Source organism: Lepidochelys olivacea (assembly GCF_965140295.1).
Source record: "Lepidochelys olivacea isolate rLepOli2 genome assembly, chromosome: 7".
In the NCBI taxonomy this organism is placed as follows: Eukaryota; Metazoa; Chordata; order Testudines; family Cheloniidae; genus Lepidochelys; species Lepidochelys olivacea.
Genome location: NC_140417.1, coordinates 111109936 through 111133264, shown reverse-complemented (window position 1 = coordinate 111133264; position 23329 = coordinate 111109936). Strand labels below are relative to the sequence as shown.

At 44.3% G+C, this 23329-nt stretch overlaps 1 protein-coding gene across 3 annotated transcripts in view; it reads right to left on the bottom strand.

The window, feature by feature from the left end:
• The window catches only part of PDZD8 (PDZ domain containing 8), a 255486-nt gene that overhangs the window by 87051 nt on the left and 145106 nt on the right, over nucleotides 1–23329 (bottom strand). For all 3 annotated transcript variants that reach the window (XM_084633971.1, XM_084633972.1, XM_084633970.1), the window contains one exon: nucleotides 21437–21559. In XM_084633971.1, the coding sequence (XP_084490097.1) occupies nucleotides 21437–21559 (123 nt within the window). The remainder of the gene's footprint in view (nucleotides 1–21436; nucleotides 21560–23329) is intronic.

Genomic DNA, 23329 nt, shown 5'->3' with positions numbered 1-23329 from the left:
TCATACAACAGGAGCCAGGCCCATTCCTACTGTCTTTGGAGTGCTTCGTTATTTGTACAGGCCAATATTTTTTGAATATGAATGCCTAAATTCAGCACTTGAATATATAAATCTTATTTTTCAGAGGAAACTAGCACTACAACTTCCGTCACAGGGTGGCTGGGTCTTTAAGAGCAATCCATGCCCAACTCTTGCCTATATATTTCCTCCCAAATTATACACTTGTAAGCTACAAAGATTGATGGGAAGAGGAAAACAAGATATAAAGGGCAGGTCCAGTTCCCTCACTATGGGGAGTGATTGGCTCTTCACTTGAGGTTTGTCTACACTTCAATAAAAAACCCGTAGCAACGAGTCTCAGAGCCTTTGTCAGCTCACTCATTCTCACAGGGCTCAGACTCTGGGACTAAAAATAGTGTAGACATTTGAGCTCAGGCTGTAACCTAGGCTTTGAGACTCTCCCCCCATCACACAGGGTCTCAGAGCCCAGGCTCCAGCCTAAACATCTACACTGCACTTTTAAAAAACCACAGCCCGAGTTAACTGATGTGGGCCAGCTGCGGGTCTTTTATTGCAGTGAAGACATACCCTAAGGTATGCTTTTAAACACCTGCGTTTGGCCCAGGTCAGTTGACTTGGGCAGCTGGGCTGTAAAACTGCACCGTAGGCATTCAGGCCCAGGCTAGAGCCTGGGCTCTGGGATCCTCCCTCTTCACGGGGTCCCAGAGCTTGGGCTCCAGCCCAAGCATCTACACCTCTACTTTACAGCCCCACCGCCTGAGCCCACGTCAGCTGACAAGGGCCAGCTGGGGGTGTTTAATTGCAGTGTAAACATACCCTTAGAAGCCTGAAGGAGAACAGCAGTGGCTAAGGTTTCTCTAGAGAAAAGCTTAGGGTTAGGTTTAGGATTAGGGACAGTGACTGCCTGAAACCTCTGTGCCAAGAAGTGGACTTCTAAAACATAGGAAAAGGTATTGGGGAAACCATAATAACAAAGTGAAAATTAGTAAATACTTGTATAAGTTTTGTTTAGAAGAAATTTTTGTAGTCCCTAACGAGGGTCAAATGGGACAGTTATCCTGCAAAGATGTTGGGATATATTTTGTACATTAGGCATTAAACCAGACCTTAGGAAGGAAGACTGGTTTGGAACTTCAGTCTGTGTCTGTGATTGATTAGAAATGCAGGAGGTAAAGGCACAGCCACATCCAAATGTCAGAGAGAGGAGTAGCCCCCTCACTCCTGCTGACTTTGAAAATTTTAACCATGGTGTCTAACATGTCATAGGTGCTTTGCAGGAGGGAGAGATGGAAAAAAAAGTTATGTCCCTTCCCCAAATATCTCACAATTGCAGTTCAATACAGCACAGCAAGGGAAAGTGGGAGACAGGGATGGAGCTAGGGAGAATGAAGTTGCAAACTTTTTCTTAAAAATAGGAAGGTTAGGTTTTGTTTTATTTTCATAGGCAAGGCTGGTAACACTGCCTATTTTTAAAGTTACCCAACACTTCCCAATTTAAGACCCTGTTACCAGTTGCTCATAACTTTGCCACACTAGCCATTTGGGCTGAAGTTTTCCATACCTGGTGTCTTCTTCAGTAGAATTTTTTTGGAAAATTTCAGCCAAAACAATTCAGCATTTCAAAGAATGACAGAGAAATGTAAGTTTTGCCCATGTTAAGTTCTGGCAACTTCTTTATTGAAAAGCTCCCGCCCACGACCACCCCATGCTTTGAAGAAGGGATTTGAAATTTGGCAGGAGGTGCCATGTGTGTGAGGTTGAGCTCTTTGCTGTCCCTGTGAAATCCACCCAGATTTGGCCAAGTTACAGGCCTCTGAAAAACTGCAGTTTCAGTAGAGACTTCACATTTTTAGCAGCTAAAATCTCCAAAGATTCCATCCTCACTAAGCATTCTACATCCCCTCACAGCTCCTACACAGTTAACCAGTTTGTACATGTGCCACCTCAACAGAGTAATTGAGAATGTTCCCTCCAGCCCAGGCCTGAAGTGGTGAGGCTTGACCTTCCCTGTAATGGCTGCTCTGGGCTGGGGTGGAGCCTGGCATTGAAACTGAGAGCAGTCTGTCTGTCCTATGGTACCAATGACCTCTTCCTAGCAGCCTGGCAAGGTGGAGGAGAAAACGTATAATCAGTATAGGGTTACTGGTTGTTGACTGAACATGTGGAAGTTTGTAGATATTTCTTTTTTATTTTCCGAATTTTCAGCTACAGTAACTTTTAAACCCATAATATTTTAGAAATAGTAGAATATTCCTTGGATTATAATAGTTTAAAAGTAGATTCAATTTTTGTTCTAAATTCTTTAAAAAGAAGAACTAACATGTACTTTGTATTGATGCCACATATTACTGTGTTTTTCCATTGTGGGGCTGTTTTGTCAAATAGGCCCATCCAAGGGTCATATACTTTAAACAACTATTTTACATAGCATTATATATATTCCAAGATAATGAAAGGTAATCATTTAATCCTGTTTGCTTTACAAAGGTGAACCTATGTAGATAAATGTTATGTTTAGCAGATAAGTCTAAAAAGATTATTTTCCTTATAATAAAATCAAGTTAATATGTCTTACTCGTAAAATAGTCTCTACAGTTTAACATGAAAATATTCACAGTTGGAGAATTAGAGTTGCTTTTCACCCTCCAAAGAAAATATAAAAATAATTATGAAATAGTCAGTGACTTATTTGCTCTTCCAATTCTTTGAGACCATACTCAAACATAGGTAACACACTGTAGGTAATCTTGCTTTAGTCTTAAAACATTAACTAGAATGTTTATCAAAAATATATTATTTTTGCAGTAGTAAAAGATTGTATTGCCCTGTAAACATTAATTTACAACTTTTATTATCTATTACCTAGCACCTAGGAGTCCCATTTATTGAAGTATTTTTATAAGCGATGCTTAAATTGGGGAAAAATAATCTTGCATATTACTACTACAACTTTGGCCCCTCCTCTCTTCTTTGGCCTCTCTCCTTTTTTTAAAAAAATGCAACATTTAAAAAATGCAACTTTTTTATGCGCCTTTCAAGTGTTTCAGGGGGGGTGAATACTAAGCTCAGCTCTAAATGGAGTGCATAAGTGCGCGCACACACATAAAAAACTAATTTGGATGAAAACAGTGTTAATTACTAATCTGCAGTAGAGAACAAAAATCCTTTGATCTGCAAAATGTCATCCCAAAACTTTATTAATGTAGTTTAAAGATCCAATTCTTACTAATACGTAAAGGAAACTAAACATTACTGATCTGTCACTAGTAATAAGAGGGTTCTTTTAAAATTTGATGGAACTGCATCTCTCAGAGAATTGGTAATGAGGACAACAGCATTCTGTGTTTGAATGTGATCAAGATTGGTAAAGACCTGTATCACGGATGCCAGGCAGCGTTCAGCACTGAAGACAAGCGACTGTTAATAAGGCTCGGGGTCACAGCCAAAATAACAGAGAGGGAAGGTGAGGAGAGCAATGGTTCAAGCAGGCAGGTTTTAGCTAATGAAACAACCTAGGATGGGACACTTAACACGTCTTCTCCACATAACAAGCTGAACAATTTTGGAAAAAGCTAATAAAAAAAATTAAAAAAGCGTTCTGAGCACTCCATACAAACTGAGACTGAATTTGGAGCCTTCCTGACCCCACTACAGTGTTAAATAAAATTCAAAAGGGTGGCTCTAAACAGAGACCTGCCGCAGAAAAGAATCGTTATTCATCTTGCAGTAAATGTTATTCTTTGAGACACTCTGTCCTTGTGGATCCCACTACTGGTGTGCTTGTGACCTTTGCATAGGAGTTTGGAAGTTGTGTCCCATGAAAGTTGTGCATATGTCCTTCATGTCCTCTCTCTCCCCTGAAGGGAATAAAAGGCAGAGCGACCCTGTCCACCATTCAAATTTCCTTTGTCATCCAAAGATCCCAAGAGAAGTCTCTGAGCTGTGGGGACTGAGAGTAGGCTGTGGGATCCGTATGCACAGAACATCTCAAAGAACAACAATTACTGCAAACCGAGTAACTGATTTCTCTCCTTTAAATTCCTGTGCATCTGTTTCCCACTTATGGTGATTAGCCAGTAGTTCGACATTCCAGGCAGTGGGGACTGGGAGCCTCATCTTAAATTACTGCAGGACTGTTCAGCCAACCGGTGTGTTAATTCTAGAAGTTGATATTAGCAAAAAATGGTTGGTGAACAAGTGCACTGAGGACCATGTTGCCTCTCTACAATCTCTGTGATCAGAACTCTAGTGAAGCATGCCACCAACGAGGCCTGCATTCTGGTGGAATGGGCAGTAACCTGATCAGGGAGTTGCAGTTTGTTAATAATCTGAAGGTACCCTGACAGTCTACAGTGCATTTCAAAATTCCTGAAGCAGAAAGAGGTCTACCTGTAGATGAACTGCCATATGCAATAAAAAGTCTAGGAGATCTTTAGCCAGTCTTTGTCTATTAAGGCAGTACAAAAAAGTGTCCTTTTCACATCTATGATATGCAATTTTGTTTCATCAGGAGAAAAGCGACGTCTTGGAAAAAATACAGGTAACTGGATATGAAAGTCTAAAAATACTTTCAGAATAAATTTTGGGTGAAGTCTCAGTTCCCCTTACACAATTTTTCATATAGACAGTGTGGTTTGTCATGACAGCCTGGATTTTGATTACTCCGCATGCAGAGGTAATAGTCACCAAAATTAAATCTCAATTGAAAGTGGTCGAGGGAGCAGGATGATAGGAGTTTGAAGGAAGGTACCATTAGAGGTAAGGACTAGGTTCATGTTTCAAGAAGGTGGTATTTTCCTTACCAGTGGAAACACTCAATAGGGCTCAAACATTTTGAGCACTGGGTGAGAAAAACTGAAGAACCATGAATATGAGAATGAAAGGCTGAAATTCCTGTCAAGTGAATCTTAATTGAGCTGTGAGAAAGGCCAGATTGTTTAAGAGATAATGGGTAGTCCAAAATTACCGAAACAGATGCCTGAAAAGGGTCATAACGTCATCATCTTCTGCCATAATGAGAAGCACTTCCACTGAGCAATATACGTCGTCTTAGTGGAATGCTTCTTGCTTTCCATAAAGATTCTCTATACATCACTTGAGCATCCCTGAGCTGCTGGCATCAGCCAGAGTGTCTCCATGATATCAGAGGAAAGGATGCGGGATCTGGATGAAGTATATGACTGGCATGCTAGGATATTATGTCCACCTGAGGTGGTAGGGTTATGGGTTGTTGACTGGAGAAAGGTAACAGGTCTGAAAACCAAAACTGATGTGATGGAGCCACTAGGATCATCTGTGCCTTGTCTTGCTTTACCTTCTCCAGTACTGTGGGGATCAATGAAACTGAGGGAATGCATAAACTAGATGGCCTGTCAATGGAATCAGAAAGACGTTTGCCACTGAACCTTGTCCCAGCCAAAAAGAACAAAGACAGGGTGTGCACATCCTGGTCACAAAAAGGTCTATCCATGGAAATCTCCACATCTGAAAAATCTGCATTAGACTGACATCCTTCAGAGATCATTCAGGACAGTATGAAATTTTCATGTTTAGTTGATCTGCTAAGACACTTGTCTCTCATGGGAGATGTAAAGCTATGAGATCTGTGTGATGTAGAATGCCCCACCATATGTCCCATAGTGAAATGGCCTCTTGGAAAGGGGAGCCAATCTTGCCTCCCTTGGCCTATAAATTCATGGCTGTAGAACTGTTCATTTAAATTGGTACTGTTCAACCCTCTAGAAGAGGAAGAAAGAACTTAAGAGCCAGACCATTGCCTTCAGTTCCAGAACATTTATGTGAGCCAACAAGTCTGCTCTTGACCAAAGGCCATGGAGTTCAGAATTGGTCCAAGTGAGGCTCCCCAGCCTCTCCTGGATGTATTGGTAACTAAATGTCCTGGTGGGAGCTGGTGGAGTGAAGGATATCCCCCGATGAATATTGTCTGGGCCTAACCACCACTGGAGGGAAAACAGGACTGTCTGGGGAACAGCAACTCACTGATTTATCCACTGAGTGCTTGGGTGATATTCTGATTTGATCCAGGATTGAAGAAGTCGTAGTCTGAGTCTGGTGAAGGGAATAACTCGAATACATGAACCCATGTGACCCAGTAATTTTAGGCAGATCCTTATTGATGTATGTAGGTGCAACTGGAGCTCTGATATTAGGTAGCATTCTGGAACCACTCTTCTGGAAAATAGACTTTTGCAGTTCTGGAGTTCAGTCACACCCTTATGAATTTGACAGACTAAATCAGAATCAAATGCGATTTCTTTTGGTTGATTCTGAGGCCTAATTTAAAAAACAGACAGAACGAGCACTCTCGAACCTGAAACCTGCTGTGCTGATTTGCTTGGATTGTTCCCATACCTCAACAATTATATACCCTGATACCCTAAATAAACTGTTACCACAGACATATAGTTTGTGAATACATGAGGTACAGCTGAAAGGCTGAATGGGAGGACTCTGAATTGAAGGTGGTTGCTCAGAAGCTTCCCTTGTGACGGATGTATCAATACATGGAAGTATGAATCCTTTAGGTAGAGGGTATTGAACCCAGTGAGGGGATTATAGAGGCAAGAGTCACCATGAGAAGCTGGCATTGGAAGCATACACACTGACATACTGTAGGCGTCAATCCTCCTTTTTTGGTATGAAGTAGTAAAGGGAGTAAAATCCTTTCCCGCTGAAAGTTGGTGGACCTACTTCTATTGCTCCCAGCTCCAGTAGAGAATTTCTTTCTTGTTGCACGCGACTCGTGTGAGATTGGTCCCTAAAAAGGGACAGGGAGGGTATGGTATATAATTGAAGGGCATACCCCTCTTGGAAACCCAGCAAAAATCACCATCAGTTGGATGAAATTACAGTGCAAGCTTTTCTGAAGAAGAGAGGTGGGTACCAAACAAGGGAAGAAAGGTATAAATGCACATACAATCTCTCAAAATTGCTGCTTCTGTGACTGAGATAGACAATGAGGATGGCTCTAACCAGTCATTTTATGGAACCTCAATCTCTTATCTAAATGCTTGCAATGTAAAGAACATGAGGAAAATTCCAGTTGAGATCTTTGTCTGGAACTAAACAGGTCTATAATGCTTCCTCTAACAAAAAATGGTTACTTACTTTCTCATAACTGTTGTTCTTCGAGATGTGTTGTTCACCTCCATTCCACATTAGGTGTGCGCACGCGCCGCATGCACGAGCATCGGAAACTTTTTCCCTTAGCGGCTCCCGGCGGGCCCCCCAAATGGCGCCACTGCACCATGCATATATACCCCTACCAGCCCGACTCCCTCCAGTTCCTTCTTGCCAGTGACTCCGACAGAGGGGTAGGAGGGTGGGTGGTGGAATGGACGTGAACACCACATCTCGAAGAACAACAGTTACGAGAAAGTAACCAACCGTTTTTTCTTCTTCAAGCGCTTGTTCACGTCCATTCCACGTTAGGTGAATTACAAGCTTACCTCTGGAGGAGGGTAGGAGTCACGGAACAACTGCTCGGAGGACCGCTCTGCCAACTGCCACGTCCTCTCTGGCCTGCTGGTTGACCACCTAGTGGGTCGTGAAGGTGCGCACCGAGGACCAGGTGGCTGCTCTGCAGATCTCCTGGTTTGGGACCTGTGACAAGAACACTGCGGAAGTTACCTGCGCCCTGGCTGAGTTGGCCGTGACCAGAACACCTGCAAGCTCATAGCACGCCTGGATGCAGCTTGTAATCCAAGACAAAACCCGCTGCACCGACACTGGGAGGCCTTTTATCCTCTGGGCTACAGCCACAAACAGCTGTGTGGATTTGCGAAAGGGCTTGGTGCGCTTCAAATAGAATGCCAGCACTCAACACACATCCAGGGTGTGCAAGCTGTGGTGACTAGGGTCCGTACAGGATTTCGGGAAGAACACCGGTAGACAAGTGTCCTGGCCCAGATGGAATTGGGAGATCACCTTAGGGAAGAACTTGGGGTGCAGCCAGAGCTGCACCTTGTCCTTGTGAAATACTGTGTACGGTGGCTCAGAGGTGAGGGTCCTCAGCTCAGACACCCTTCTGGCCAAGGTAACAGCAACCAGAAATGCCACCTTCCAGGAAAGGTGGAGGAGAGAACAGGTAGCGAGGGCCTCCACGCCGGCAGGTGCAGCGACTGCAGGTCGGGGTGGAGAAGCCGCCCACCGTCCTATGTAATGAGGTCCCAGTGTAAGGGCAGGACTACCAGGGCCTCCACCGACAGCTCTAGGAGGGATGTGTACCAGTGTTGGCGGGCCCAGGCTAGGGCGATGAGGATCACCGTCACCCTGTCCCTGCGCACCTTGAGCGCCAAGGGGAGCGGGGGAGAAGGCATACATCAAGCCCTCTCTCCACGGGATCACAAATGCATCCGTGAGTGAGCCCGGGCTGCGGCCCTGGAACGAGCAGAACCGCAGGCACTGGGTGTTGGCCCTGGTGGCCAACAGATCCACCGGGTGAAACCCCCTCCTGCAGAAGAGCAAACGCACGACGTCTGCCCTGAGAATCCACTTGTGCCTGCGGTACGACCTGCTGAGGGAGTCCGCCAGCTCGTTCCGCACCCCTGGGAGATACGGCGCCTTGAGGTGAATTGCACGGGATATGCAAAGGTCCCAGAGGAGGAGAGCCTTGCAACAGACGAGAAACGAGCCCCGCCCTGCTTATTTATATAAACATGGCAGTAGTGTTGTCCAACAGAACTGTCATGCTGTGACCACTCAGAGTGGTGTGAAAGGTCTGGCAGGCGAGACGAACCACCCGGAGCTCCTTCACGTTGATATGGAGCGACCGCTCTACCTCAGAGCACAACTCCTGCGTCATGAGGTCCCCCAGGTGAGCCGCACATCCGTGGTCTGACGCATCCGCTACCAGCATCAGGTCCGGAAGTGGGACAGCAAAGGGGATGCCTTCATAAACCACAGGCTGGGACTGCCACCACAGCAGGGAGTCCAGCACATCCCTTGGGGCTGTCACTACCAAGTCCAGGGGGTCCCTGCCTGGGCAGTACACCCGAGCGAGCCTCGCCTGCAGAGTCCTGAGTCTCAGTCTGGCATGCCTGACCATGTGCGTGCACGCTGCCATGTGGCCCAGGAGCTGCAGGCAGCACCTAGCTGTTGTCATTGGAAACTAGTGCAGGGAGGCCACCGCTTGCTGGATAGCCCGGAATTGGGATACTGGAAGGCTTGCACCGCGTCCAGGACCGTCCCTATGAATTCCACTCTCTGCATGGGTACAAGCGTGGACTTGGGGACGTTGACCAGGAGCCCCAGCTTGGGGAACAATCTCAGGGCCACCTCCACGTAGCCCCGCACCTCCGCCTCAGATTGGCCCGCCAGGAGCCAGTCATTGAGGTACGGGTACACCCGGATTCTCTGCCTCTGTAAGAAGGCCGCCACCACCACCATGCACTTAGTGAACACCCTTGGGGCTGCGGCTAGACCGAATGGGAGAACTGCAAACTGGTAATGTTCTCAGCCCATGAAGAAGCATAGGAACAGTCTGTGTGCTGGGAAGATGGCGATATGAAAGTATGCGTCCTTCATGTCGAGGGCAGCGTACCAGTCCCCTGGATTTAGGGAAGGGATGATGATGCCCAGAGAGACCATGTAGAACTGGGCCTTGACCAGGAACTTGTTGAGCCCGCGCAGGTCTAAAATGGGACAAAGGCCCCCTTTGGCCTTGGGAATGAGGAAGTACTGGGAGTAGAACCCCTTTCCCCTTAGACCGTAAGGCACCGCCTCTACCGCCCCCGCCTCTCGCAGTGAGCGAACCTCCTTCTCCAGCAGATGCTCATGAGAGGGGTCCCTGAAGAGGGATGGGGAAGGGGGATGGGAGGGAGGGAAGAGAATTGCAGTGAGTACCCGTTCTGTACCGTGCGTAAGACCCAATGGTCCGACGTTAATGCTGGACCATGCACAGGAGAAATGGGCCAGGCGGTTCAGAAAAACAGGGGACGGATCCAGTGACTGGTCTGGTACGCTGTCCTCGAGCACACCTTCAAAAGCCTGGCTTAGTGCCCAGCTGGGATTTGTGCTGACCTTGGTTCTGACCCGGCGCATTATTGTTATTATTGCACTGTCACCTGTTATCCCTGCCTCGCCTACAGTAAGGCTCATGCCTATGACGAGGCTGGTACTGGCTCTGAGGGGGAGGCTGCAGCTTAAAGGGCCTCCTCTGCGTCACCGGGGCGTGCATACCCAGCAACTTAAGTGCAGCCCTCGAGTCCTGGAAGCTATGCAGCCTCGCGTCTGTCTGGTCCAAAAAGAGCCCGGACCCTTCAAAAGGGAAGTCCTAAAGCGTATTCTGGACCTCAGGCGGCAGGCTTGACTCCTGCAGCCATGCCGAGCGCCTCATGACCACCCCCGATGCGACTGTTCTGGCCGCCGCATCTGCTGAACCCAGGGAGGCCTGGAGAGAGGTCTTAGCTACTGCCTTGCCCTCGTCCACCAGGGCCGTAAACTCCTGTTGAGAACCTTGCGGGAGATTGTCCTTAAACTTCCCCACCGCTGCCCAGGAGTTAAAACTATGCCTGTTGAGGATAGCCTGCTGGTTAGCAATCCTCAACCGAAGGCCCCCTAACGAGTACACCTTTCTGCCAAAAAGGTCCAGGCGTTTTGCCTCCTTGGCCTTAGGTGCCGGGGCCTGTTGTCCATGGCACTCCTTTTTGTTCACCACCGAGACCACCAGGGAGCACGGACTTGGGTGGCAGAACAAGAATTCTTAGCTCTTTGATGGGGCAAAGAACTTGTGCTCCACACCTTTGGCTGCTGGAGTGCTGGAGGCCGGGGCCTGCCATACAGTCTTATAATTCGATTGGATGGTCTTAATGAGCGGGAGCACTATTCTAGATAGACCTTCAGGGCTCAAAATGTCCACCATGGGGTCCTCCTGCTCAACCGTCTCCTCGACCTACAACCCCAAGTTCTGGGCGACCCTACGCAGTAGCTCCTGGTGGGCTCTGTGGTCTATGGGTGGAGGGCCAGAAACCACTGTTCCCGCCACAGCCTCATCCAGGGATGACGAGGAGTTTAGTAGCTGCTCAACCCCCTCTGGCTGATCCTCCTGCTTCCCTTCTCCCATGGGAGCGGCCTCCAGCTCGGGCCAGGGTGGGAGACCTCGGGGCGGCACCAGACTCAGGGGTGGTCTCTCCGGTTTATCCTGGGGGGATGCTGGAGGCCTGGATACCGTAGCTTCCGGTGCCGGCAGGCGTCGGTGCGGGGACCGGGACCGCAGCACCAAGTAGCTCACCCTGGATGGGGCCCCTTGGCACTGTTGATAGGCCCAAGGGAGTCCAGAAGGGCCAATGACCTGGTGGCCCCCATTGGTGGTGCCACCCCATCTGAGGGTCCTTGCTGTCTGGAGCACGATGCGAGTAACTGTTACGGCCAGAGTCAGCACCGGACTGTGGCAACACCGACCACGAAGGCCACGGCGGTGCCGACGATCTGTGCCTGCGGGAGGTTGATGAGCGGCTGCTAACGGAAAGGGAGCGAGACTGGTACCGATATCCCCAGGAACGGAATCTGGATCAGGACCGGTATCGGCGTCTGCGGGAGTCCTCCGGCGAGGGCCGTCTCAACTCCTCCTGGTGCTGGTCTCCAATCGGTGCCGGAGAGCATCATGCCTCTTCCATTACTTCCTCACGCTGACCCACTCCTGGTACCGTGATTTCCTTCTGAGTCGTGGGTAACTGGGAGTTTGCAGATGCGGAGCTCGACCAGGACCAACTCCGGGAGCAATGCCGGGACGGTGTCCTCAAACGGCACACCATTGCTGGCTTACCCCTTGACGGCACCTGCGGCATGGGTGCCAAAGGCTTCTCCCTGTATGGAAGGGGGCTCGTCACCGACAGCTCAGTGAGGTCCTTTGCCAACTCAAAGGTGCCAGGCGTGAAGGGCTGATCCGGTAAGTCCTCGAGCCCATCGTCCGCACTGAGATCGCTTAGGCCTGGGCTCGGTGGGACTTGTGGTGCTGAAGCCACCGGTACCAGTGCCGGTACAGCGGCCTTCCCACTCTTATCGGTGCTCGGGGCCTTGGAAGGCGCCGGCCTCCTATGAGGGGAACGTCCGTGCCTTCCTTTTGGCTGCGCCGTGGGCCGCACCAGGGAGGACAAGCGGTGCCGGGGCCCAGTCTGGCGCTCTGGGGCCAACAGCTTTAGGCCTTTAGCCGGTGCCGGGTCTCCTGACGGCTCCGGGGCACTACGCACCAAGGAAGCTGGAGCCGAAGTCGGGCACTCCAGGGCCAGTGGCTGCAATGCGGCTTCCATCAACAACCGCTTCAAATGAAAGTCTCTTTCTTTCTTTCTTTCTTTCTTTCTTTGTTCTTGGCTTGAAAGCCTTGCAAATCTTACACCGCTCAGTTTGATGTTCTTCCCCCAAGCAACGTAGACAGGAGCCATGGGGGTCACTAACTGGCACAGGCTTGCGGCACGTGGCGCAAGCCTTGAAGCCATGGGCCTTCGGCATGCCCCGTGACCCCGGCCGGGTGCTTGAAGCCTCCAAGCACCTAATCACTTAAGTGTCCACAACAAAGGTATGCTAACTAACTGATAACAGGAATCTATCAGAAAGGCTAAGGGACTGCTCTCATACGAGAGAGAGGTGTTGTTCCAACGCTGCCAGTAAGAAGGAACTGGAGGTGGTCAGGCGGCAGGGGTATATATGCAAGGTGCAGTGGTGCCACTCAGGGAGCCCCGCTGGCCCAATGGGAGCCGCTAAGGGAAAAAAAAGTTTCCGACGCTCGTGCATGCAATGCGCACGCACCTAATGTGGAACGGACGCGAACAAGCTCTTGAAGAAGAACTAAAAACTAAAGATGAATTAAATACTGGACTTAAAGTAGGTGGTTGCCTACCTTGGGATCAGTGATCATAAGGAGTTTTTAAACAAAGGGCTGGGAGAAAACTAACAGATGCAAAGGAGCACACAGTTCAGGCAGAGACATCCCTTAGTGGAGAATCTATTAATCAGGATTCTTTATACTCTAGTAAGGAGAAGAGGATGGATGATGATAAAGTACAGGTAGGACGTGATGAGAAAAACAGTCAAATGAAAAAAAGGCCCATTCAGTTACAATCACATAATGGCAGACAGCTAAAAAGTGACAAATTCTATAAGTGCTTATATAAAAATTCTAGAAGCCTAAAATACTAAGATGGGTGAACTTCGGTGCCTTGTATTAAATGATCATACTGTTATAATAGGCACCCCAGAATCTTGATGGAATGATTATAATCAATGGGACACATTAATACTAGGGTACAAAATTCTCAAGGAGTGCACAGGCTTCGTGCTCTGGTACGACTCTGAATGAAGTCAGACAGGACCCTCTGGCAGGGTGACTCCCCTCAGGGCAAACTCTCACTAGGGCAAGCCTCCTTGGCTTCAGCACCTCCTTGGGTCTGACCTCAGAGCATTCAGCATCTCTATTCCATGCCATGAGCTCCCTGCAGTGAGTCCACATGGAAAGGACACCTGAAGAAGTCTTATGTGCCCCCCAGAGGGCCCATGCACCCTCAACTTCATAGTCAGCAGTGACTCTCACCAGCAAGATAAAACAGAAGGGTTTATTAGTCATAGAATCATAGAACTGGAAGGGACCTAGAGAGGTCATCTAGCCCAGTCCCCCGCACTCGTGGCAGGACTAAGTATTATCTAGACCACCCCTGACAGGTGTTTGTCTAACCTGCTCTTAACGATGGAGACTTCACAACCTCCCTAAGCAATTTATTCCAGTGCTTACTCATCCTGACATTAGAAATTTTTTCCTAATGTCCAACCATAACAGCCCTTGCTGCAACTTAAGCCCATTGCTTCTTGTCCTATCCTCAGAGGTTAAGAAAAACAATTTTTCTTCCTCCTCTTTGTAACAACCTTTTACATACTTGAAAACTGTTATGTCCCCCCTCAGTCTTCTCTTTTCCAGACTAAACAAACCCAATTTTTTCCATCTTCTTTCATAGGTCATGTTTTCTAGACTATTAATCATTTTTGTTGCTCTTCCCCGAACTCTCTCCAATTTGTCCACATCCTTCCTGAAATGTGGCGCCCAACATTGGACTCAATACTCCAGCTGAGAGGCCTAATCAGCGCAGAGTAGAGCAGAAGAATTACTTCTTGTGTCTTGCTTACAACACTACTGCTAATATATCCCAGAAAGATGTTCGGGTTTTTTTTTTTTTTTTTGGCAACAGCATTACACTGTTGACTCATATTTAGCTTGTGGTCCACTATGACCCCCAGATACCTTTCTGCAGTACTCCTTCATAGGCAGTCATTTCCCATTTTGTATGTGTGCAATTGATGTTCCTTCGTAAGTGGAGTGCTTTGCATTTGTCCTTATTGAATTTCATCCTATTTACTTCAGACCATTTCTCCAGCTTGTCCAGATCATTTTGAATTATAATCCTATCCTCCAAAGCAACCCATTACAACCCCTCCCAGCTTGGTATCATCCGCAAACTTTATAAGTGTACTCTGTATGCCATTATCTAAATCACTGATGAAGATACTGAACAGAGATACCCAGATACCCAGAACAGGACCTCCAGGACCCCACTCGTTACCCCCTTCCAGGATGATTGTGATCCACTGATGATTACTCTCTGGGAATGGGTTTACAACCAGTTTTGCACCCACCTTATAGTAGCTCCATCTACGCTGTATTTCCCTAGTTTGTTTATGAGAAGGTCATGCGAGACAGTATCAAAAGCTTTACTAAAGTAAAGATATAGTAGTCTGGAAATCAGCTCAGAACAGATATTAGCAGAGTAAACAGGAAGTTATAACAAAGTCCATCTTGGGGGGTGGGGTGGCGGGGAATCCAGAGCCCAGAGTTCACCCCACTTGAGTCCCAACCAGAAGACTGATCAGCTTCCAGAAGCCCAGCCTCAGTCATGCCCACCTGCCCTCCTCCTTCCTTTGTTTCTTTCTCAGGCCACCTAGCTCCTCCACCTCTCGCTTTGTTCCCCTAGACCCCTTTGCTGATCCTTACAGAGGATAGCCTTGGCCATCAGTTGCCAGGTTACAGAATGTTGGCCAATGTGTTTATCTGGGCAGCCAGACCTGCCCTCTAGGGGTCTCTGCAACAATCACACACCGTTATCTCACCACCTAGACACTTGAACAACACATAGGAGAAACTGAGGCGCGCACACAGTATTCAGACAAAACATTAAGAACATTCCCACTTTGTCACAAAAATATACAGCAATGACAGAATAGGTCATGCTGGCAATGGAGTGGCACTGTATGTGAAAGAAAGCATAGAGTCAAATATAGTAAAAATTTTAAATGAACCAAACTGTGCTATAAAAATCTCTATGGATAGAAATTCTGTACTTCAAAAAGAAGAATACAGCAGTAGGGATATACAAGCAATCACCTGATCTGGATGGTGATGATGATTGTGAAATGCTCAAGGAGATTAGAGAGTTGATTATTGAGTTTTCTATTTTTATAATGGGGGATTTCAACTATCCCCATGTTGACTGGATACATCACCTCAGGAAGGGATGCAGAAATCAAGTTTATTGGCACCCGTCATAAATATAAAGGGAAGGGTAACCTCCTTTCTGTATACAGAACTATAAAATCCCTCCTGGCCAGAAGCAAAACCCTTTCACCTGTAAAGGGTTAAAAAGCTAAAATAACCTCCCTGGGACCTGACCAAAATGACCAATGAGGAGACAAGATACTTTCAAAGCGCGGGGGGGGGGGGGGGGTGGAGGAGGGAGGGGAGAAAACCAAGGGTCTGCTGGCAAAATAAGCTGTGCTGGATGGAATGTATATTCCTGTTTTTGTGTCTTTTTGTAACTTAAGGTTTTGCCTAGAGGGATTCTCTGTGTTTTGAATCGGATTACCCTGTAAGGTATTTACCATCCTGATTTTACAGAGGTGATTCTTTTACTTTTTCTTTAATTAAAATTCTTCTTCTAAGAACCTGATTGCTTTTTCATTGTTCCTAAGATCCAAGGGTTTGGGTCTGTGTTCACCTATGCAAACTGGCGAGGATTTTTATCAAGCCTTCCCCAGGAAAGGGAGTGTAGGGCTTGGGGGGATATTCTTGGGGGGAAAGACGTCTCCAAGTGGGCTCTTTCCCTGTTCTTTGTTTAACACGCTTGGTGGTGGAAGCATAGGGTTCAAGGACAAGGCAAAGTTTGTACCTTCAGGAAGTTTTTAACCTAAGCTGGAAAGAATAAGCTGAGGGGGTCTTTCATGCAGGTCCCCACATCTGTACCCTAGAGTTCAGAGTAGGGAAGAACCTTGACAGCACCATACATGACTAATTCTTGGATCAGCTAGTCCTGGAACCCAAAGGAGAGAAGCAATTCTTGATTTAGTCCTAAGTGCAGCACAAGATCTGGTCCAAGAGGTGAATATAGCTGGACCGCTTACTAGCGGCAGCCATAATATAAATTAAATTTAAGATCTCTGGAGGGAGCAGGGGAGAAGCCCACTACAGTAGCATTTAACTTCAGAAAAGGGAACTACACAAAAATGAGGAAGCTAGTTCAACAGAAATTAAAAAGTACAGTCCCAAAAGTGAAATGACGGCAAGCTGGATGGAAACTTTTTAAAAACACCGTATAGAGGATCAAATTAACTGTATACCCCAAATTAAAAAACACAGAGGACCAAAAATCTGCCACCATGTCTAAACAAAGTAAAAGAAGCAGTTAAAGGCAACAAGGCATTATTTAAAAACTGGAAGTTAAATCCTAATGAGAAAAACAGAAAAGAGCATAAACGCTGGCAAATTAAGTGTAATTAAGACAGCCAAAACAGAATTTGAAGAGCAACTAGCCAAAGACTCAAAAACTAATAGCAAAAATAAAATTTAAAGTTCATTGTTTAGCAGGCTTTCTGCTTCTGATCAGTGAGGTCACTGGATGATCAAGGTGCTAAAGGAGCACTCAAGGAAGAGAAGGCCATTGCAGAGAAACTAAATGAACTCTCTACCAGTCTTCACTGCAGAGGACATAAGGAAAATTCCCAAATCTGAGCCATTCTTTTTAGGTGACAAGTCTGAGGAACTGTCCCAGATTGAGGTGTCACTAGAGGAGGTTTTGGAACAAATTGATAAACTAAACAGTAATAAGTCACCAGATCCAGATGGTATTCACCCAAGAGTTCTGAAGGAACTTAAATATAAAATTGCACAACTGTGGTATGTAATCAATCCTTTAAATCAGCTTCTGTACCAGATGACTGAATGATAGCTAATGGGACGCCAGTTTTTAAAAAAGGCTGTAGGGGCAATCCCAGCAATTACAGGCTGGTAAGCCTAACTTCAGTACCAGGCAAAGTGCTTGAAACTATAGTAAAGAACAGAATTATAAAACACACAGATTAACACAATTTGTTGGAGAAGAGTCAACATGACTTTTGTAAAGGGAAATCATGCCTCACCAATCTATTAGAATTATTTGAGGGGGTCAAACAACATGTGGACAAGGGTGATTCAGTGGATAGTGTACTTGCACTTTCAGAAAGCCTTTGACAAGGTCCCTCACCAAAGGCTCTTAAACAAAGTAAGCAGTCATAGTATAAGAGGGAAAGTTGTTTCATGGATCTGTAACTGGTTAAAAGATAGGAAACAAAGGATAGGAACCGTCAGTCAGTTTTCACAATGGAGACAGGTAAATAATGGTGTCCCCCAGGGGTCTGTACTGGGACCAGTGATGTTCAACATATTCATAAATGATCTGGAAAAAGGGGTAAACAGTGAGGTGGCAAAACTTGTAGATACAAAATTACTCAAGATAGTAAAGTACAAAGTAGACTGCGAAGAGTAACAAAGGGAATCTCACAGAACTGGGTGACTAGGCAACAAAATGGCAGATGAAATTCAGTGTTGGTAAATGTAAAGTAATGCACATTGAAAAACAGTCCCAACTATACATATAATATGATGGGGTCTAAATTAGCTGTTACCACTCAAGAAAGATCTTGGAGCCATTTTGGAAAGTTCTCTGGAAACATCCACTCAATATGCAGCAGCAATCAAAAAAAAAAAAAAGCTAACAATGTTAGGAACAATTAGAAAAGGGATAGATACTAAGACAGAAAAAAATCATAATGCTGCTATATAAATCTATGGTACATCCATGTCTTTAATACTGTGTGAAGATCTGGTCACTCCATCTCAAAAAAGATATTAGAATTGGAAAAGGTAGAGAAGGGCAACAAAAATGATTTGAGGTAAGGAACAGCTTCCATATGAAGAGAAATTAAAAATACTGGGACTTTTCATCTTGGAAAAGAGAAGGAATACGATACTACTATGAAGGAATACCATAGAGGTCTATAAAATCTTGACTGGTGTGGAGAAAGTGAAGAAGGAAGCATTATTTACTCACTCTCTTAAAGACAAAAACTAGGAGGTCACCAAACGAAATTACTGAGCAGAAGGTTTAAAACGAACAGAAGAAAGTACTTCTTCACACAACACACAGTCAACCTGTGAAACTCGTTGCCAGGGGTTGCTGTGAAGGCCAAAACAGCGTTCAAAAAACAACCTAGATAAATTCATGGAGGATAGGCAGGATGATCAAGGATGCAACTCGGAATTCCATGCTCGGAATGTCCCTAGCCTCTGCTTACCACAAACTACGACTAGGCAACACGAGAGAGATCACTTGATGATTACCTGTTCTGTTCATTCCCTCTGAAGCATCTGGCATTGGCCATTGTCAGAAGACAAGATACACACAGGTTGTGCTTCAGAAGGGCTAATTTCCCAAACTGAGGAAATTATAAGCACAATTGATTGGAAGGAAAACTTCAGATGAAAAATGTGAATGAAAATTGTGAGTTCAGGAGGAGTTTCTAGGTGGCCAAAAAGGCACAAATTTCACAATCCAGAATGAAGACAACTGTGGGTAAAAAACCATCCTGATTCTGTGGTGAACTGAAGGCATAAATTAGAAATAAAAAAGTAACATAACAAACAGAAATCAATATAAATTAGAAATTATGAATTGTAGAAAATTGATAAGGGGAGCTAAGAACATAAGGGGAAAAAAATCTATAGCTGGCAGGACTAAGGAATTTAAGTATATAAAGAACAAGAGAAATCTTCACAATGGTATAGGCCCATTATTAGATGGAGATGGTAAGGGTATTAACAGTGGTGCAGAACAGGCAAAAGAAGTGTTCAATAAATATTTCTCTTCTGGTTTTAAAAAGGAACAGGATGATGTACCGATATCACATAAGGATGAGGAAGTACTTTCTAGTCCATTAGTCACTATGGAGGATGTTAAACCGCATCTATTAGGGATAATCATTTTAAAAATCAGCAGGCCTGACTAACTTGAAGCCAAGAATGCCAAGAATGTGGGGTGAGGCGATCGCTGGCCCACGGATATTAATTTTTAACAAACCTTGAAACACCAGGAAAATTCCAGTGACTGGAAGAGTGCTAATGTTGCACCAATATTTAAACAGGGCAAGGGGGATGACCCAGGTAACTATAGGTCTGTTAGCCTGATATCAATCCCAGGCAAAATAATGGAACAGTTGATATGGGATTCAACGGATTAAGAACTAAAGGACAAGAATACAATTAATGCCAGAGCCAGTCAACCTACTTTGTGGAAAATAGGCCTTGTCAAACAAATCTGATTTCATTCCAGTGAGATTATAAATTTGGTTGATAAATGTAATTGAGTAGATGTAAGAAGGCATTTTGTAAGGCACAATATTCTGATTTGAAAATTAGCATGATACAATATCAACAGAGCACACATTAAATGGATTATGAACTGGCTAACTGACGGATCTCAAACTGGGGAATTGTCATTGAATGGGGGTGTTTCTAGTGGGGTTCCAGAGGGATCCATACTATGCCGAATGCTTTTCAACATTTTCATCACCAATCTGGAAGTAAATATGAAAATCACTGCTGATAAAATTTGCTGATGACACAAAGATTGGCAGATTGATAAACAACAACGTGGACACAGCAGATATGCAGAGCAATCTGGATTGCTTGGTAAACTGGGCCCATTCAAACAAAATGCATTTTTATGCAGCCAAATGCAAAGTTACACATCAAGGAACAAAGAATGAGATCATAACTAGAGAACTGGAGACTGTCTCCCAGAAAGCAGTGACTCTGAAAAGGATCATGGGGCCATACTGAACAAGCAACTCAACATGAGTTCCCAGTGAGATGTAGTCAGTAGCAAAAAGGACTAATATCAGCCTTGGATGAACAAACAGGAGAGTAGTGAGAGTAGAAAGGTGATTTTACCTCTGTATACGATATCAGTGAGACCAATACTGGAATACTGTATACAGTGCCCACCTTTGAAGAAGGATGTTGAAAAACTGGAGAAGGTATGAGAGAGCCACTAAATTCATTTGAAAACTGGAGAAAATGCCTTATGGGGAGGAGACACTTAAAGATATCAACCTGTTTAGTTTATGAAAAACAAGACTGAGAACTGTCTTGATCACAGCATATAAATACCTTCATGTGGATAAAATACCAGATACTAAAACATTATTTAATTATTTAACCTAGCGGAAAAAGGCATAACAAGAATCAATGTCTGGAACCCGAAGCCAGACAAATTCAAAGGAGAAATCTGGTGCAAATTTCTAACGAGGGTAATTAACCACTGGAAAAAACTATCAAGGGACGTGGCAGATTCTTCATCTCTTGATGTCTTCAAATTAAGCCTAGATGCCTGGCTAAAACATATTTTGCCAAAAAACAAGTTATGCTTTAGTCTTCTTTCATATGGCTTGGGCAGGTAGCAACAACTACAGATTTATATTTAAGTTTGATAGCCAGCACATTGCTGCAGCAGTGAGCTGATGAACCTTTTAGTGAAACACAGAAGTTACTGGGTTCAATAGCGGGGAACTGGGTGAAATATAGGAGGTCAGACTAGATCATTTAATAATCCCATCCAGCCTTAAATTTTATGAATTTAAGGACATTTTCACAAAAACAAGTTTTACTTGCTTTGGACTTTTGATTTTGTTATTCCTTTTTGTTTTCAATGTTAAAATCACTTCCACAGCAACTAAATTATGAAATCACCAATAAGCTTATGAACCCATGAATTCTTACTTGATGGGGGTAGGGGGGGAATAAGCAGTAGGAGCAGATTAACACTTAAGCAACCAAAAGCAAAGAGGAAGAAAAATCATTATACATAGATACACACATCTACATACACCCACAGAATCATCTGAACAGCTTAGAGTGCGTTTTCCATGTTTCAATTGATCATTGAGAGAGAATTTTTAATTTAAAAAAAAAGCTATATTATAGTACGAGTTCAACCAGGAGAGTGAAGTTGCAGTGTTCTTGTATCAAAACAGCCTTAGCAATAATATCACGTACTTGAAAACCACTAAGTCCAGAAAGAGTGACAGGGCAAAGGACAGGACATACCTTGTACATTCTATTAAGGTAATTTTAAGTCGGCCTTCTGTCAATGGAAAATCTTGTATGTTGAGATCCCGATCTTCATATTCCTCAGGTGACATAACTTGAAATGGAAAAAATGGCTTGAACCTGATAAAAATAAATATAAAGTCTCACTTTTTCATAAACAGGACTATTTTACTATTTCAAAATACATTAACAGAACTATCAGGCATAAAGAATGAAAGCAATATACTTACAGGGCAATTTGGGGGGGGGGAGTGAAGGGGCTGTTTTGCTGTTTAAGACAATTAAGGACAGAAAATCTGATTTCTACAAGTCTTCCAGCCCCCAAAAAATAAAAAAAAATAAAAAAGCCTCTCCAAGCTACTAAATTCTTCCATGCAAGAAGCAGAGGAGTGTATAAACATAGCAAGAATGTAAACACTTTGTTTTCCCTGGAATAGATTCTTTGAATGCCATATCCCAGTGTGCCAGTAATTTTGGATAAAGGAGATTATAAAAAATATTCTCGGAGTGAAACTGTGTAGCTGTCTCGTATGTTAAAGAAAAATCTTGTGCTATTATGATGTGTAAAGAAACTGTACTATAAGCTTTCAATTTACCTATATACTAAAGTATTTAGATGATTAAGGACCAAAGAAACCTACAGACAAATATTTACATACCACAGTATAGGTTTTCATACAATAGGATAGGCATAGCTAGAGATGTGCACTATTAAACAAGACACTGTTAGTTTTGTTATCCATGCTAGTACTTGGGTTCTTACAACATTGAAAGAACTTTTAGAACATTATTTTACTGAGAATCCAATACATAAACTTTGAAAACATTAACTGCCTTTTTCAGTTTCTTATGTGTAAATTCTGAATACCTTGATTGGGATTTTAATACTTCTTTACAGTCTCATAAAATGATTTCCCTCATTTGCAGAGCATGGTCTGGTTTTGCACTCATGTTAGTTTAACCAGCGCAACTTGTGGTTTTGGACCAGGCATAGGATTTACAGAAGCCCATAAACTCTCATTTGATGGAGAATGACACCAGAGGAAGAAAACAGAAAAGCTTCCTTCTTCAGTTCACCAGCGAACGCATCATTTTTTAAATTAAGAGGTGGTAAGTAAATGCGGTGATGAAGATGTCAGCATTCCTAGAGCATAGTTTCAGCACCTCTTCCCACACTACTCACACAGCCTGTATGAAAGAAGGAAAAGTCTAGTTTTAACTATCTTAAAAATAAAGAAATCAAAAGAAAAAAAAATTTATGACTAAAATTTCTATCAGAATATTGCAAACGTAAAATTGAGGAAATTCAGAGGTATGTTTCTATAGCATCTTAAGAACCACATTGTACATACAGTACTGTGCTTTTAGATACCATGATGATAGCTACCTTAGAAATAATTTTAGCAGTGTATTTTAGATATAAATTTATCAGCTAGAGTGAGGAAAATAGTATACGTTTGAATTTCCTGACCGTTGAGAGTTTAAAAATATCAGTCATAATTTTGCATTAATGCAAGATGACTTACAAAGACCATTCCAAATTCTAGGAACTCCAATACAGTATGTACTGAAGTATGCAAAGCAGTTAAGGTTTTCTTTTCAAGTTGAACTTGAGTTCTGGAGTATTTGTAGATAATTGAGTTATCCGATAATATTCTTTTAATATGGAATTAGAATACAGAAGTACATTTAAAACCAACAAAGCTGTGAATTACAAAACAGCAGGCTCTGCTGTCATTTTTCTTGCCTAATGGCTTCAACATGCTTTTGGAAATAGATCCTTAAAGTCCTAGGCCAAAACGAGTTTGGATTATACTTTCGTTTCCACTGATACTAGTAGATTACAAATAAAGAAATTAAATTTGGAGCATTTAGTTAGTTACATGTAAC